The following is a 17,176-nucleotide window of genomic DNA, read 5'->3' as shown; positions in this document are numbered from 1 at the left end:
TTTGGTATTCGCGGTAATCGGAAGAGATGTGAATATTCCATGAGTTGTCTGGCAGCAAGCATTCGAAGGTGGCAAGTGCTGGAAGGCGCTGTAACGGATGCTGCTAGGGGAAGCTGGGGCTACTTATCGATAGAAGCAGCCGTAGACATGACGCGGACACTCGCGCGACGGCGCGTTTTGACTCACCTACCACCGCTCCACTCATGACCCTACCATAGCCGACCATGACCGCAACGCCACCCCTGAGGACCTTCTACAGTCATCATCTATCGTATTTGCGCCCTCGCGTCGCTCAGCTTCTGCGCCTCATCATCTAAAAGGGCGAAATCACGAGATGTCACCATCAGGCAGCACTTCAAAAAAGGCGCACGCAGTGGAGAACACTTGAATGATAATGTGACATGTCGTGCTGGGTAATCTAGAAACATAACAATCGTGGAATCATTTGCAAGAGCGCACCCTCTCACGATGCAGCAACACCCCGCTCTCCGCAGTACTTCTCCACCTCCTTCCTCAGCGTCTCGCGCTGATGGTTGACATTGTCCATGATATCGCTAACACCGTTGACCGATTTGCAGTACTCGGATGTCTCTACCATCTGTCTGAGGACTGCCGTGAGCTGGTTGGGTAGCCACTGTTGCGCGTTAGTAAAAGCAGAAGAGTCCAATCAAGAGAGCACTTACTGTCACAATCGGGCTGCCGCCCGTCGCGGTTGGGTGTGATGTGTGCTTGAGGATGTATTCGCGCGTGAAGCACCAATGCCGCCAGCGGAAGTCGCGCACCTGATCAAGAGCTTGGAGATACAGTGCGGCTGATACCGAGTCGCCTTTCGCAAACTCGCGTACACCAGACTGCTGAGCGCAATCACGGACAGCCTCCAAAAACTCGCGGTGGTTACCAGGGCGGTACTGGCGGAAGTCTTTCAGGATGTCCGTGAGGGGCGTTTCTGGCATCTGGACCTGGAGCAAGTTGTCGCACATGGGAACCATGCTGTCGTTGGCTCCCGACTCGCCGCGGAAAGACATTGGCTCTTCGCTCACTCCTTCATATATGACACCATTGGGGAACATCGACTGCGAAGTGATACCGAAGATGAAAGTACGGAAATTGGTGTAGCCTTGAGGCTTGCTACGGCCCCACATCGCTGATGTCGTCAGTCACGAACGTGTCACTTGGAGTAGTTTACTCACTGTTCATCACGCCATTGACCTTCCTGAGGCCACCGACCAGAGTACGAAGACCGTCGTTGAATCGCTCTCGGTCCTTGGCCAGGCAGCTCTCAAGCATCTCGGATGCACCTGTAACAAGCGCGCCGGACTCCTTAACCATGGCGATGTGAACAAGAACAAAGCCTGCCTCAGATGATGTGGGATCCAGACCATGCTCGAAAGCGCGGATCAAGCGAAGGTTATCGTACTCGAGGCCCTTAGATGGGTCTTCTAGGCGGTAGTTAAAGAGCGCATAAGATCCGGCGTACTCCATGAATGGCTTGAAACCAGCACTACGCATAAAGATATCAGCCAATGCTACTTCAGAATGGATCCCAAAGGTTGCTGCATGGAGAGTTTCTCTGTAGGGGTCGCTTGGCGTACAGTTGCTCTGCCAAGGTAAGGGGAGCTAACAACAAAACATAGGCATCGCGTGAAGGTCGGAAAAATATGTCCACTTACATCTCAGCGACTTTGACAATGGGAAGCGCAATGCTTCTCGGCAGCGACTGTCGGCCCAACCCGTACTCCTCTCCCCGTACATGCCTCTCGTGGCAGGGCTCGAAGAGATATGCAGAGGCTAAGAAGGAGTAGTCACGGTACAGGGCATTCATGACGACAAGGTCATCGCGATACTTCTCTACTTCTGGCGTGAGGTCAGGAAGCTCCTTGAGTAGTGTGTCGCCGAAGGTGAAGTTGGCCAGCAGACCCGGCTCCCCTGATAGTGTCTTGATAGGCATGCGTTGCAAGAGGGATTCAAGAGGGGCAAACTCCTTTGGCAGCTCAACGATGGGCTCTTGACGAGGAAGGAAGCCACGCGTGGTTGAGACCATGAAGGCGGGGAGGGTGTGGTCATCGGGACGTGTGTCCGTCATGACAGGAAAGTCAAAGGTTGAAGACGACATCGTGCAAAGAGCTACTCGAAAATGAAGTTAAAAGAGACTGGAGATGATCGGACTTCGATGCTGAAGGTCTGATCCGAGCGCTAGATGGTGGTGTTGAGATGAGATGCTATGAAGCTTCTCACGACAGCGACGACGAGCTGCTTATATCTCGTGGCCGGAATAAAAACCGGCCATGGCCGGAAACCTACCGTTGAAGAAGATAAGAAGTACGTAATGACTGGATTATTTGTCTCCATCAGCAGACTTTGACCCGATGGGATCCCCCAATGCCCGGCCTCGATCCTGAAGCTCCCCCAGGCGTCCGAGATGAGTTGGGGTGGTATGCTCATCGTCGCCAAGACTTGGGTACAGTAGAGGAAGAGGGCTCAGGCAGCGCAATATGGGTGGTATCCCTATCGATCGAGGCTTCACAAGAGTCAACAGATTGAAGTGATGATATAAATGTCATGTTTTCCAGCTTTAAATGGAGCATGCGCCGTATCGTCTAATGGCTCTGTTCATCCAACCCACGATGGAAAGGTAGCGAAGTGGAACACAACGATTCACGAAACATTGAATTTTATCACAGCAATAATCTCATCTCCATATAGAGGCTGAATAATCATGAGAAGCGACTAGCAGTTACAATATTGTTCCAAGTGTCAGTCTTTGAAGCTGGCAACGACCATGCTGACTATGGCGGTGACAGCCTCTTTTAAATCGGACCGAATCGCACCACCTTACAAAAACAATGGCCAGCACATGTACAAACATGGTAAATCGCCCCCGAAAGTAATCTGAGTAAAGCGTCTCTCAGGACTCATTTGATGATACACGGTGTGGTTTCGTGAAGGCGGTCATAGTTGATCACCATTACGAGTGGTAGCAACGGTTCGGTTGGGAACCAACCAGAATAAGACCGAAAGAAGGACCGCAGGGAGCCGCAAATCGGCGTTAGATGCGCACTCAATTCCGGCCTCATGATCAGGACCATCAACAACTTGTTGTCTTTAGACATACACAAGAGCAAAAATGTTAAACAAAACTCATGGAAAATGACTCTGTATGCGTTCTAGATGCATTTCCGACCAAAATTAGACCTCCCTCGCCCTTCTGTAGCCGCAGCTAGGCACTGCAACACCAAGTGTCTTCAATTCCGGCCTCGTATCCCTACGTGAAAGCAGCCTCACTAGGCTATTGCAAGCCTCCAGGGCTGATGCAGGCGATCAGAAGCTCACTGATAACGATTTCGCCTGTGCGCACGCTACACCGGAGTTGAGCCCGACAGTACGTGCAAAGTTTTCTATTGATGGGTTCGGCTCGTAGCTGGGAGGTCATCCCATAGGCAATTTAGAAAGCCCTAGACGTGTTGCAGTTTTACGATGGCTCTGAACTGCCATGGACAGGGCTGGAGAGCGCAGTACTGACAACTACGCCACGTATCGATAAGAGAATCGCGACATCGCAACTCCAGTGGCAAGACTCATAAAGCGATACCGCGAAGTAATTTATCAACCGTAGACCCCTCTGTGAACTCTATCCTCTTGCATGCAGACTGTTTAAAGAACGCTTCATGTTAATATCTACCAGTTGCAATCCCGTGTCTCTAAGCGCAACGCTGGCGGGTTACTGCAAAGTATCCTTACGTCTGTCGTGATCCCAGCGGAGCTGTGAGATACACGACAAGGTCATCTTTACCCACCATGGCAACGGCCGACCTTGACCAGCCAATGCTCTATCCCAAGATCACAACGCATATTCCAGATATCGTCGAGCATCTGCACCGCTTGAACCGCGACCCTAGTCATCCCAATGTAAGCGTGGCCCTGGAGCCTGTACCCTTTATCGGTACTGTCAAACTTCATGGTACGCATGCAGATATACTCGTATATCCTGACAATCGCATCGTCTTCCAATCGCGAAACATCTCCGGTCTATCTGTTGCAAAAGATAACCAAGGTTTTGCAGCGACAATGTTGAACAAAACCGATGCCATACTTCAACTGCGAAACTTGTACTTGGCACGATGGAGAGAACTGAATCCTAACGCAACGATCGAAGAAAGTTTGCCTGTGCTCATAGCCGGCGAATGGATAGGCGAGAAGATACAAAAGGACGTCGCCATCGCCCAACTCTCCCGCCGATTCGTCGTAGTGTCAGTTAACATCAACGGCCGATGGCAGCAAGACCAGGATTACCCTGACATCAATTTGTCAGACCATGATATCTACAACTCGTCAAGATGTGGACTGTTTCACACAACACTCTACCCTGAAGACATTGAGCGCACAGTAACCGAAGTGGAACGCATGACCGAAGAAGTCGCTGCGCACTGTCCGTTTGCAGCAACCTTCGATATATCGGGTCCGGGCGAAGGCATTGTCTGGAAACCTGTTCCGTCTCATTATAATGCCAACCCAGCTTTATGGTTCAAGAGCAAAGGCGGAAAGTTCAAACCGACGTTCTTCCGCCTTCCAAAACAAACCGACACCACGGACACAGTCAAAGAGAGGCGCAAAGCAGCCGCAGATTCAGCAGTTGCGTGGTGCTCGCAACAGCGATTAGAACAAGGCTGGGATGTGCTGCGAGAGAAGGGTGTGGAACGAGATGTAAGAGCGCTGGGAGACTTTTTGAAGTGGATACAACTGGATATTTTGGAAGAAGAGAAGACGTGCATCAAAAGCTTTGGAGTTGATGAGGCAAGCTTGAAGATTGAAATTGCCAGGATTGCGAAACCATGGTATAGGGCGAAGCTGAGGCAAAAAGACGACTTGTGATGCTTCAAAGATCAAATGAGGGTCACAAAGAAGCGACATACTGGGCACCTACAGTGGGCCATGACTATGGGTTGATATGGCTTTCGGAACATGCAAACTGGAAGCCACCCTTACATCTATCACTCTATACCTTTCTTTTCATGAACCACTTGCAAGTTATTGATAGTTACTCGGCTTCTGTTCGATCTCTGCTTTCCATTTTCTAATTTATGCTACTTGTACGCTTGCTACAGTTAGTCTCGTCAGGAAATGCTGCCTCTTCATTACTTGAGAACTTGACAATTCTTTCACGGTTTCTCGAAAATCCAACCCCAGCTCAACTGCCGAATCCCGTCGCTCTCTCGAGTAGTCTCCTTCATATACCCGCTCTTCTTACCACCCTCAATCAAGAACTGGCCTACACGTATAATCTCGGCCCTCAAAGTATCGAAGTAGTGGTCTTCTAGGCACCTGGCATGTGTTGCACTGTTGACTCTCCAATGTGCAGACAGCATCACGGCATCATCCATATCACAAAGGATATGGACTTCAAATCTATTTAGGTTTTCGTGTTTTTTGAGGGACTCGAGGTGTTGAAGATCGAACTTGAAGTCTGCCTTGGTCCTGGCAAGTGCGGGCTCCTGAAACGGACGTTTGACGTGTATCTGGAATGATTTTACTGGAGATGTAGAGTCTGCCCATCCTATGGTTCGGTTGATCTGCGTGCGCACAGCAGAGTTCATCCGGTAAGTCCGCTGCTCACCATCGAAGATGAAAGGTTCGCGCTGGAGATATATTGCGTACGAAAGTACCTGGAGTGATCTCAATAATTGCGAGGCGTCGTGCCTAGACGAAATAGCATTGTCACCATCGTTCAAGTGACATGTGGACTTTCGATACAGCTGATGAATTCCTCCAGTCATCATCTGTTTGTTAGTTAAGAGCCAATTCGTCCTGTCCGCTTCGGTGCCAACAGAAAAGTCGAGAGGGTCGTTACCGCCATCATATGCCATATCATACCCTATGCGTTGGGATCGCTGGCTAGTGGTGTCCGCATCTCCCCAGATCTTGCCATATATCACGTTGCGGATCTCCAGAGGAAGACGTGAAAAGAAGCCAGACTGTGATTTGACTGAAGCTTCATATCGTTCCGTCGACGTGACGGTATGATGGTTGGGCATGATGACCCGAGTGCTCTGGGCGGATAGTATTAGTGACCGCAAAAGATTGAAACGTGTATTTACCATGCCTTCTGTACCGGTGTTTCTGAGATACTGTGATTTAAGGCCAGGCCAACAGCTGTACCAGTATCATGCTTGTGTTTTGGGGCCATATCGGGACGTGATACCTCTCAAGAACCTGTACGCAGTCGTGATTCTAGTTCTAGATAGTGCGAATGTGTTAAAGCAGCGGTTGAGTTGATCAATCACAGTCTAAGTAACTATTCCTCTTAACAACAACAGAGGCACTCTAGCCCTACCGTCTGACGAGAGGAGCTAGCAACACAGTGTAAATTGATCGTGGTCGCCGACCGTGCACGCGGGTGTGGCGAAAACACTGAACGTGTACAACGTCTCTGCTGGTAAGATTTACCAGCTATAGCACTAGCTTCGTTGTGGTATCAATAACAAAGGTAATGGTTTTCAACAGCCCTCGGGGGGGTTGTATCCTTCGCCGCCGCAACATGTCCGGCACGCCGGTGCCTGCATTGACAACTGTAATGGTTCAGGTTAAGAAACGATTCAGCGCCATATCACTGTCCGACAACTCAGTGCCTCGGATGTACCGTTGTGATGTATTGTCGAGTATGTAGAGGCTGGGACAAGGTACTCAAGCGCTCAAAACAACTTCAGTCTGTATGCAGAGGGGTTATCCATGATGGAGTAGATGAGAGGAAAGAGACCGAAATCGCGAACATGGAATGCTTTTGAGATGTGGTAACGATGTCTTCGAAACGCACCATCAGCTCGACCAAACGCGAACTTGTCGTGTCTTCATGTCGAGCAAGCCAACCCTGTATCTGCGCGAAGAACGAGTAACATCGTAGTCAACCGAATCTGTACTATCAATGAAGGAGCGAAACCAAACTCTGATACTGCATAAGATTTGTGAAGTCTAAAAAAAATAGTGATCTCTCTGATACTATTAACGCTCTAGGAAAGAGTTACGAATGACTATTTTTACCCAAAAGCCCTGGGCACCTCGAACCCTATAGTACAAAGCAAAAAGCCCTTCCTCCACCTATCTATCGCACAGTATTTACAAATGAAAAAAACGCCGAGTGATGCTATGAATGATGAGAGATAAGGAAATCAGGAGTCGACGCTCCTGTTCTTGTCGATAAGGGAAATCTCTAATTCCCCCTACCGAGTAGCTTTTTCCCTAAAGCTTTCGCTTTCTTCGTCTTCGGACCGTCCGTGTCATCATCCATCACGCTGCCTTCTCTTCCGCTGACACCGCTAATGCCAGTGGCTACGCTCGCAGCTCGCATGCTGGCTGCACCACTACCAGCTCTGCTTCTCATGTGTCCAGCGAAGGGTGCGCTGACCCCAGCAATATGTTTACTCAAGCTATGAATAAGGTTTGCGTGGACAGGCTCTGTGTTGTCTACTCTTGACAGCTCATCAGCAAATGCGCGTCCATCTTCGACGTCGTCGACGCCCAGGCCGCTGCTGTTATGACTGTAGCCGCCCATGATAGAACCGTGCGTGGAACGTGCTTGGTTGGTTGAAGCCGGCTTTGAAGAGTGCAAGGATGACCCTTCTTCCGAGACAGTGCTAATAAGACTACCTTGGCGTCCTGATGCGAAGGAACGGCGGGGCATGCGATCTTCGGCTGAGAGGTCGGATCCACCGGGTGAGTGGTCACGCATGGAATTCGAATCGGTGCCGGACAGATCTGGAGACGTGTTGAGCATTGCGCTGCTGTTCGCAATTTGACGAAGACGAGACTGTGCTTTGGCTGACGGACGGTGATGCGAGATCTTGTTACCGACGATCGTACCGGCATGAGATAGAAGCGCTCTTAAGACATCTTTCTTGAGTTGTGTGACGAGATCCAAATTGGACCAAGTTTTGTTGCGGTACTCTATCGTAGGCATCCTGAAGACCAGATCGTGGACATCTTCAAAGTTACGTGTGCTCTTGCCCTTGTAGGAGAGACACAAGACCATGGAGGGGATCTTGAAGTAAGCAACAGTCATGAACTCGCTTGCGCGACTCATCATCTTTGTCAAATCATCGCTCCTAACTTCTTTCTTGTTCGTGCGCTTCTCAGTCAAATTGGTACCAGTACGATAGAGCGCGAAGCGTTTCGCGGTTCGTTCGGACTCATTTACAGTCTGGCTTGAATTGGTTGTGCTTGACCGAACGGAGCTTGGTCTAGAAGAGTTGTTGGAAGTGCTACCCAACGTAGGAACAATCAATGCAGAGCTCGGATGAAGAGTGCGACGGAGCTCGGTTCCACTACGCGACGCGTTGTTATCTTTGAAGAAACGGAAATAGTGAGCGCTCGGCCGCTTCACCATGCCCTTCCGCTTTGCATCAGACTTCTGTACCGGATCAGGCAGCTGAAGTGTGGGCGTAAGTCGTTGCTTGAGAGCTTCTACTGCGCCGTCATCCGTTGAGAGCGAAGCGTTCATGCTTGCTGTCCCGACGCTATTAGCTTCCTCATCCTCCTCATCCTGGGTCGGTAGAGTGTGTTTGAGTAAGAAAGGCGATGAATTTGCAGTCTTGCTGTCGCCATACGTAGGGAAAACATATTGCAACAGTTTCTTGCCGATCTGGTATTCTAGCTGCACCTTCAGTGGATATAGCTCAACCTCAAAATGCTCCACAACAGGGATACCTGCGATCGACTCTAGTGCCACGAAGTAGACCTTGAGGCATCTGGCGTTCTCCGGCAGAGTCTGGTCCTGCTCCAGGAAAGGCGATATCATTTCAGGGTATAGTGCGTTGGGTAGTAGGTTCAGACCTCGCACCTGTTCAATCTCTAGAGAGTTGGAATTAGATCCGTCGTTGTTGTCAGTGCGATCGAACGCTACATTCTTGAGTTGGAACTCTGCTAGCGATTCGGCACCTTCGCGAAGCAGATGCCAAACAATGTCAGATGCAGAGACGTACATCCGCAAGAGCCCAGTCGACTGTCTTGCTTGCGCACGGTCGTCTTGCTTGCGCTGTGCGGTTGTGATCGCTTTCATGACGAAGAATAGTTCATCCTCGTAAACAGCCAAGTCTTTCTCGACCTCTATACGATCTTCCCATCCTTGTTTGTCCAGGTACTTCTCGTTGACCTGGAAGACAGTCTTGATCTCCTCGAGCTGCTGAATGCGTTCCTGAAGACCCATGACTAGGTTTGGAGCCCCGGCAAGGTCGGTGAAGTCAGAGGCAAGCATGATTTTCTCAAGTCGCTCATTACGCGTCTTTTCCAATGGCTCGTGGTACAAGAGTAGATCTAGTACGATGACATACATCGCGTAGTATTGTCTAGAGTCACATAGGGCTCTCACGTGTGGGAAATCCACCCAGAGGTGGTCAATTCGACTCTCCATGTTGTCGGTAGAAGAAGAAGAGTCGCCAGCCGAGACATCGTCGTTATACTTCAGACGCAGCGCGTTGTGCTTATCATATCGCATACTGGCTGAAGTTCTTTGTACCACGCGCTGGAACCCGAAAGGATTGCTGTGAAATTCAAACATGACCTCGAAAGGTACCCATGGTGGCCATGCCGAGCCAGCAGGGGTTCCGTACATGCTGCCGGAGTACATGTGAATATCCTCCGGACTACTGAAAGTCTTTGAATTCGTGACGAAAATTTGTAGACTGTCCATAGCCGCGATGAACCTTCGTTGGACTAGGCCTGATACCTCGTCCATGACTCTGTCCTTGTCCATGATCTGTAGAACCTTGAGCTGCATGCCTTTCGCTGTGACAAGCACTGCAGACTTTGTGTCTTTCTCGCTTTGCAACTGGATTTGCGGCGCAATAAGACGCACGAGATATGAGTTCTGAGAAACATAGTCGTCTGCGACTTCTTCGTCTGCCTTTGCAGGATTTGCAGGTGAAGGCTCATTAGTACCTCCAGAGGTGCCATCGGTAGTCTTACTCTTAGCATCTTCCTCATCAGCATCAACGAATTTCTTCCCGTCGCGCAGAAACTGTTCAATTGTTTCGTCGATGTTTAGTCCTGCTTCGTTATCACCAGCCATGGGTGTTTCATCGGGCCCAGACGTGGACGGTCCGCGGGACTTGCTTTGCTCCTCAACAACGTCGAGTATGAACTTCACAGCTCTCCGAGACATATAATAAACGAAACCTCGACGCTGACTGACTTGGTGAATGTAGCGGAGTATTATGTTTCGCAAAGAATTGCCCCACTTCAGGTGGATGTTATGGATGATGAACCGATTGTTAAACTCGTTGGTGAAATCGGTGATAGGATTGGGAGCTGAGTCCGCTGGCTTGCCGTCTGAGTCAACCGCGTCTTGACCACCGTCTGCTTCAAAGTACTCATCTTCTCCGTCTGTCTCAGGCTCTGGAACAGGATTGCCTGGGGAGGAAGAAGCACTCTCTAAACGCTCCAACAGACTGGTATGCATGGCAGACAGGAACTCTAACTTCCGCTGAAGGAACTGGGTATGGTTTCGCAGTGCTTCGAGACGACGCTGCGACTCATCTTTTCCTTCTGACGGTTCGCGTATGACCTTAAGCTCTTGCTCATTCACAGCTTGCTGGTTATGACTAACTTGTTCCTTCACGCGTTCAATCCGTTGTTCAATGAGGTGACACTGCACCCGGCGTGGATCGTTCCGTGCTGAGATGACGCAGTGATGAGTCGGCTCATTACCGAATGCGCTCTTTCGGTGTTTGTCTCCTGAGATGTTGTTGCTGTGGTCAGTTTGGCGGAAGTAAGTGAAGCGCGGGGCGAAGGCAAGTGGTAAAATCTGCGTTTCGGGATGTCGACGTGAAGGCAGGATCCAACCGAGCTCGATAAAGTCATCCATGTCCACCCATCCTAAATCGTTGTCTGGGATGGTGAATTTTGACAAGTCAGCTGTGAGATACTCTTGGTTGTAGCTGGCAAGATCATCCGCGGTCGCATTGTCGACGTCTTCAGAGCCGGTCCCTGAGATGGATGCAGATACTGCTCGAATGTCCGTACGAATGAGGTCAAGCTGTACCTGATTGATGCGCATACCGGTTGTCTTGTTTTGCCTGCTATTCTGCTGGCCTTCAGGCGCTTGCACCAGGGTTCTGAATTCTTCGCGGCGCTGGTGGAGATCGAACATGAAGCTATCGAGACGCGCCTTTAGTCCAGTAGCAGAGACGACGCCTGCACTATAATCCTCTGCGTCCTTGTGCTTGTAGATATGACTCATATACAGAGGTGACAGCAACAGATTGTACTTGATGGTCGCAAGGTGTCGCCCGAACTTCTTACTGGACTTCTCTACCCCTGGCCACAGCTTTCCTTGACGTACGGGTAACGACATTGCACCGGAAAACATCGACCACCAGCTGTAGAAATGTGTAAAGAAGCGCGGGGAGAGATGAACACTGTTGTAGGTTTTCGATGGCTCCAAATTAGCGACAGACCATTCTCTGTCGTATGGAGCGGCGATAGCAATAGACATGTGGATGTGATGGCTGCGGAAGCCTCTGAAAGCGTCATACTCCTGTTCTACATTAGTAAGGATTTGGGAGCAAGGTGCTTTATTGTTTACCTTTCCATTCGATGCCTTTGCATACTTTGGATTCTTGAGAGTGACGTTGTAGTGAGGAATGAAGTTGAATGAACGCCCACCATCGTCCATATTGCGCTCGAATACCAACCCAGCAACCCAGCGCACATTGCCATTGAGCTTCATCACAGTCTTCTTGAAGACGGCTCTCTGCCTACGACTAGACATGCTGGACGCAGTATCTGGCCGGGCCACAGCTTCTGTCTCAGCGTCGTGACGGGCAAAGTGGTTGAGGTCTGGAATAGCGAGCACGTAGCTTCCGCTTTTGACGACCATGAAATTCCTGGGGTCTTCATCCTGAGCGATGCTGAGTTGTACATCGTTCTGCCAGCACATGACAAAGCCTGCACCGTGACCAGTGACCATGTACGGATCGCGGGAACCTATAAGTGTTAATTAAGTCTTTCTGGAAGCTGAACTGCAATTTACCTTTGAGGATCAGATGAACATCGCCATCGCCCTTCCACGAGACATTAATGCGAGAGTGGAAGGTCAGCCTGATCTTGTCCCAGAATCCGACCCTTTCAGAGGGGTCTATAGCGGGCTTTGTGAAGTTCTCGATGATTTGCATCATGTCTTGAATCGCTGGCTGATATGAAGTGCCCCAAGTAATCCTAGTTGGATATGCTGAATTGATGTCGATCGCCATATCCGAGTATGTCTTGACAGGTGCCACAGTTCGACGAACGTCGACCGCATATCCGCCTGTCGGCTCGCCTGCAGAGTTCACCTCCGATGGTACCACAATAACCCGACTGACGCGTGAAGATTCGACATCTCTGAACTCTTCTGCTATTACGAAATCTGTTTTCATCAAGACGCTCGGCAGTCTTGACGATTGTATGCTGCCGATTGCTGGGAAGTGCAACAGTGGCAGTGGGTAATCCCGAAGGTGGATCTTGGCTTCCCCCATCTGTATCTGAACATGCATGGGGATCAAGAGAGCATACTGAGTATCGAATGGCATACCTTTGCCAACGCGGTGAAGGAAGCGCGGGTACTCCGAGATAGGAAACGAGGGCTTGTCAACGACGATTTCTAGATCACTGACTGCGAGTGCCATAAGTGCCGGACGTTGGGAGACGGCAAGGATGGTTTCCTTCTGCTCGATATCGTCCGGCAGCTCATCCAGGCCCCAAAATGTTGAGCGGATGTCGCTCATGGACCGATTCTGCGTTGTCATCGCGAAGTCGATACGCTTCTTCCACGTCTGAGCGTTCAGGCGGTTCAGCTTTACGCGTGCATCTTGTACAGACGTCTGGTATGACCCACTAAGACCGCTGAAACCGTCCTTGTTATATCGCATAGGATGATCTGAACGACCTCGGTCCGGCGAACTATGACCGCTTGAGTCAGCGCTTTTCGTGCGTCGGTGGAATCTAAGCTCTTTGTCCTTTTTCTTGATCTTGTTCCGTCCGCGAACGTCATGTGCGGATCTTGCGCGGTAACGAGAGTTTCCACGCTGATCGTCTTGCTGCTGCAGTTTCCGCACTTTCAGATCAAAAGCATGTTCACGAGCAAGCCTCTGCTTCTGTTCCATAAGACCAATGCGGTAGATAGTCCCTAGCTTCCATTCAAAAGCGTTGTCTTCCAGCTCGAAGAGCACTGCGCGGCTTCGGAGCGATATCTTTGGCACAATCTTGGGACCTTCGGCCTCCTTGTCCAGAACGTACTCATTAGTTCCAGTCTTGAAGCGATGATGCACCTGCTTGACAGTCTTGGCAACGTTGGCAACGTTGTCAAAGATTTTGTGCATGACTAGTTGATGAGGTACAGCAATTCTTATGGCGTCCGTTGCGATATCGAACGATTTCTCGTCCGTTATCGTGTGACCGTATCTGAGCTTGGATTGCCGATAATCCAGTCTGAGGGATTTGACGCTAACAATACGACTCCAAGCCCGTTTGATGGCTGGGTTCTCTGCAAACAGTCGCACTAGGCGCGACCGAAGGAATGGGCTGGTCCAGCGATGTTTTCCTGCCTCAAGTCCGTAGATCTGAAGCATAAGAGGCGGATCTCCTGGCATGTCTGCTTTAATCTGGACGAAATGGGCTTTAACGTCGACTGTCACAATCTCGTGACTAGTTCCGCTAAGTGGATCGACAGTGTCCTCGCCTAGCGTCGGTACGGACAGGTGTCGCGGCGAGTTGGTTGAGGTTGGCTCCGCAGCCTTGTTCTTCCCGACGTCCCAGTCAAAAGACCTCTGTAGAACTTGCACCGCCATGCACAAGGCAAAATGGCGATACAGCGAATAGCGAAGAAATAAGTTCTGACTGTACGAGTGGATGTGGAATATCGGACCCTGCTTATCAGAGAGCGTATGCAGAGCGATCTCCATGCGAGGCAATGATAACGTCGGTTCTTGCTCCGGCTGGTCTTCCCCTTCGATGATTAACCCCTCCAGTCCATAGAAATGTAAAGCAAGTCGTCTCCCATCGGTTGGGTCGCCTGACGTTCCTTTCGGCGATTTCGGCGAGGTCGGGGGCGGTGATCTAAGTAAGTGTTCTTCGCGGTTGATGGTCCTGCTTGGTGCACGGCGTCTTGCAGGCTTCAGGTCCGCCTCTTCTTCCCGACCTGTTTTGTATTCCGCGGTCCAAGATTCCAGATGCAAGCCGACCCCTCGACTGTGTTTCGATATATCAGCATCTATTCCAGCGACATCCACGTTCCAGTCTGATCCTCGGAGGTGAACGTATGTCATCCAAGCTGGTAATCTGCGAAGTGCATTGAGCCCTTTTTTCTTAGGCACGCTGCGCCGACGGCCCATATCCGCTGACATTTTCGTGACGATCTGTCGCAGTCCTTCGCTAATCTCAGGCCGAACCATGTACAGGGAAAATGTCTGTGCCGTGCCCCAAACCTCGACAATAGGGTCAGGAGCTGCACTCATCTGCACTTTGACTTCCAGGTAATCTGTCAGAAGCAAATTGTGCTTCTCGATCGCTGCAGTTTGATAATAGAGTTGCTGTGCGTTCATGCGGAAAGTTGAGCTCAGCGCATAATGCAACTCGCCATCCGCAGAGTGTGATGACTCCATGTCCAATGATATTGATGAGGATGCAGAGATTAACAGGTCAAACTCGTCCTTGTCGTGCCTATCGAGATCCATCGGTGGTAGGCTGACCCGGATAACAGGCTCATGTATTGACATTTTGATGTTTGCCTTTGGTAACAGTCGGCGAAAAAGGTAGCGCTTACGTTGTCTGGTCTCGGGAGGCTTGCGATTCGTCTCGTAATTATGGAACAAAGCAACTAGTAGCGGCAGATGTTTGGGATCGAGGTCCAGAGATGGCGACGTGACGACCAAGTTGGCGAAGAGTATGTTGGTGTTGCGCTCAGCGCTATCTTTATCATTAGAGAAATGAATCGTTTTCGAAGGGAGGGTTGTGTTCAAGGTCGTTGTGGCCATTGGAACATAGAGGAGCCGTTCAGGATGACCATGGCTATTATCAATACCGACCGATATGGATATTGCAGCAAGAAGAGCCTGGTGGGCAATGTCGTTGGGCGAAAAGTACATGAGATGTGCAGGACTGCGAGGATCTAGGCGTAGAAGATCCATGCCAACTTCTTTCATGGAGATATTGAGGTAAAATGGGGGATCTGAGCTATGGGCGGTCTCGATTTGCTTGGTGAGGCCGAGGAAACCGACAGCGAACTGGAACTCGTGAATTCCACGCAGGATGGAGCTGGCGAACTCGCGGGAATCGGAGACAGTACGGACGAGGTTTTCTTCGCGACTGTTCGGGTCTTCAAGCTCTTCCATGACATCGCTGAGCGATACATCTGTGCGACTGCCACGATTCCTTTTCCGAGGGCCGGTCATGCGACACTTCTGGGCTCTCTCAATGCATAACTTGACGTCGTCATATGGAATGAGGAGTCGGCCCAGTTTGAGTGCGATGGATGCATCGCGCAGGCCCTCGAGCTCTTTCTTGAGGAAGCCGTGAACGTTGAGAGTGCAGTGGTCGAGCAGCTCAGTCGATTCCCTGCCTTCTGGAGTGAACAAGATGCTGCGCGCGGAGAAGAGCCACTCGGCAGGCCATTGTTCCTGGTCTGGCTTCGGCTTGTGGTGGTTGAAGAGGCGGCTGCGGTCGACCGTCTTTTGCCTGGTATCTACAGCCAGATTAAGGCCACCGACCTGCACTGAGCCCACGTCGACTACAACGAGGGTGGTCGCGTGAGCCACGACATCGACCTGCCTGAGCCAGTTGATGTTCCTGTGCAGGCGCTTGATCTTCTCCTTGGCATCCGTGAGCCTCTTCCACGTCTGGCTTCTCTGTGTCTCCTCGTCGTCGTCGTCGGCCACGGGTTCCGGGGTGTTCTGGCCGCTATTGCCCTTTTGTGTCGTGCCGTTGGCCCAATGTGCCCAGCCCGTCTTCTTCCGCGGCTTCTCTCCAAGCGCCTTGAGGTCTACCGTGACCTTGAGCTCGTGTAGAACAATGCTGACTACCGTCGGTTGGGCGAAGGTAGGTCGATGGAGGGTAAAGCCAAGGCCGCGGATTTCGATGCGCAGGCCATCCTTGGGGGTAAAGGCGATACGTCGCAGGCCCCGGAGGCCGAGTCGCTGTATGGATACGCCGGTGGCTATACGTATAAAGGCAAATAGGACAAACGAGAGCAGGTATATCAGGAGCAGGAGCCCCGCAAGGAACTGAAGGGTTGGCAGGGCCATGATGCTGCTTCAACCGTATGCCATTGACCGAGTAGAGGATTATCCGAGAAGGTGGTCGCGAGTGCACGCGATGTGCCCGAGTGATTGGAGAGTCGACCGGCCGAACATAATCGAGGGAGGCGCAGGCGCAGAGCTACGAGGGTTGCTGCATAGAGGGCGAGGCGACAGCGTAGGTGAAAGTGCGGACTTAACGGTCGGGGGAGACAAATGCGGCCAAAGCGGCAGTCCCGGAACGCGTCACCTGGTGGTTGAGGCGAGCTACGAGTGAAAATTCGAGGTACCGGCGATGGATCGAGCAGTGACGACTATGGAGACGTTCTCTCCAGTCTCTCTGCGGGGCTCCGTATTTCCCTTTGTGGTGTCTTGTGCAGATGCCGTCAGATTTCCAGGTTCCCACGCTTCGTCGGCACCATATCCCTGCCATGCCAAGGCCCACCCGGGTACCTGGAAGGAGCTTGTCACACCCTGACGTATGGCTTCCACTTCAGCAGCACCCTCTTGCATTTCTCCTACTTGCTTTCTACTACCACACTATTGACGCGCGTGAAAAAGTTTACGCTACGGGCTGTAGTACGTGGCCATCTGGCCGCGTCGATGCGACCCTCCATCGTGCCCATCGGTCGTTCCTGCCAAGTGTGACCGATCGCGGCTGTCCGCATACGTGGGACGACACATCCAGGGAGCTCAACCCACATTACCGCCGGATGGCGTCGGGAACAAAGATACCTCATCCTTGCGGTGGATCATTACCCTGGAGCCCTTCGTGACCCTATATATTGCAAACAGCGTGTGAGACTTGCGAAAGTTTTTCAGATCTCTTTGATCACAATAGCAGAATGACCAGTCCAGATACCTCGAAACGTCACTGATCTGCCATCGAACATGTTACCGCCTTGTTGTCCCCACCTGCCTTT

General features: G+C 51.1%; 5 protein-coding genes across 5 annotated transcripts; 1 reads left to right on the top strand and 4 right to left on the bottom strand.

Annotated features, from left to right (window-relative positions):
* Window positions 1-463: 463 nt before the first annotated feature.
* AA0111_g6537 (hypothetical protein) lies at window positions 464-2,113 on the bottom strand (the record flags this gene model as incomplete). The annotated part of the gene is made up of 4 exons (XM_028652770.1): window positions 464-634; window positions 684-1,144; window positions 1,191-1,501; window positions 1,671-2,113. 4 exons carry the CDS (start codon window positions 2,111-2,113, stop codon window positions 464-466), a joined length of 1,386 nt encoding a protein of 461 aa, XP_028505642.1.
* Window positions 2,114-3,795: 1,682 nt separating this feature from the next.
* Window positions 3,796-4,869, top strand: AA0111_g6536 (hypothetical protein; the record flags this gene model as incomplete). Its single annotated transcript, XM_028652769.1, has 1 exon — window positions 3,796-4,869. One exon carries the CDS (start codon window positions 3,796-3,798, stop codon window positions 4,867-4,869), a length of 1,074 nt encoding a protein of 357 aa, XP_028505641.1.
* Window positions 4,870-5,156: 287 nt separating this feature from the next.
* Window positions 5,157-6,029, bottom strand: AA0111_g6535 (hypothetical protein; the record flags this gene model as incomplete). Its single annotated transcript, XM_028652768.1, has 1 exon — window positions 5,157-6,029. The coding sequence occupies one exon, from the start codon at window positions 6,027-6,029 to the stop codon at window positions 5,157-5,159; it is 873 nt and encodes a 290-aa protein (XP_028505640.1).
* A 1,172-nt stretch (window positions 6,030-7,201) lies between these two features.
* On the bottom strand, window positions 7,202-16,262 carry AA0111_g6534 (UPF0648 protein; the record flags this gene model as incomplete). Its single annotated transcript, XM_028652767.1, has 3 exons — window positions 7,202-11,521; window positions 11,570-11,970; window positions 12,017-16,262. The coding sequence occupies 3 exons, from the start codon at window positions 16,260-16,262 to the stop codon at window positions 7,202-7,204; spliced, it is 8,967 nt and encodes a 2,988-aa protein (XP_028505639.1).
* A 258-nt stretch (window positions 16,263-16,520) lies between these two features.
* On the bottom strand, window positions 16,521-16,766 carry AA0111_g6533 (hypothetical protein; the record flags this gene model as incomplete). Its single annotated transcript, XM_028652766.1, has 1 exon — window positions 16,521-16,766. The coding sequence occupies one exon, from the start codon at window positions 16,764-16,766 to the stop codon at window positions 16,521-16,523; it is 246 nt and encodes an 81-aa protein (XP_028505638.1).
* Between the last annotated feature and the right edge of the window lie 410 nt (window positions 16,767-17,176).

Source organism: Alternaria arborescens (assembly GCF_004154835.1).
Source record: "Alternaria arborescens strain FERA 675 chromosome Unknown contig_14, whole genome shotgun sequence".
Lineage (NCBI taxonomy): Eukaryota > Fungi > Ascomycota > Dothideomycetes > Pleosporales > Pleosporaceae > Alternaria > Alternaria arborescens.
The sequence above is the reverse complement of the archived record's forward strand: the minus strand, read 5'-3'. Positions and strand labels throughout refer to the sequence as shown.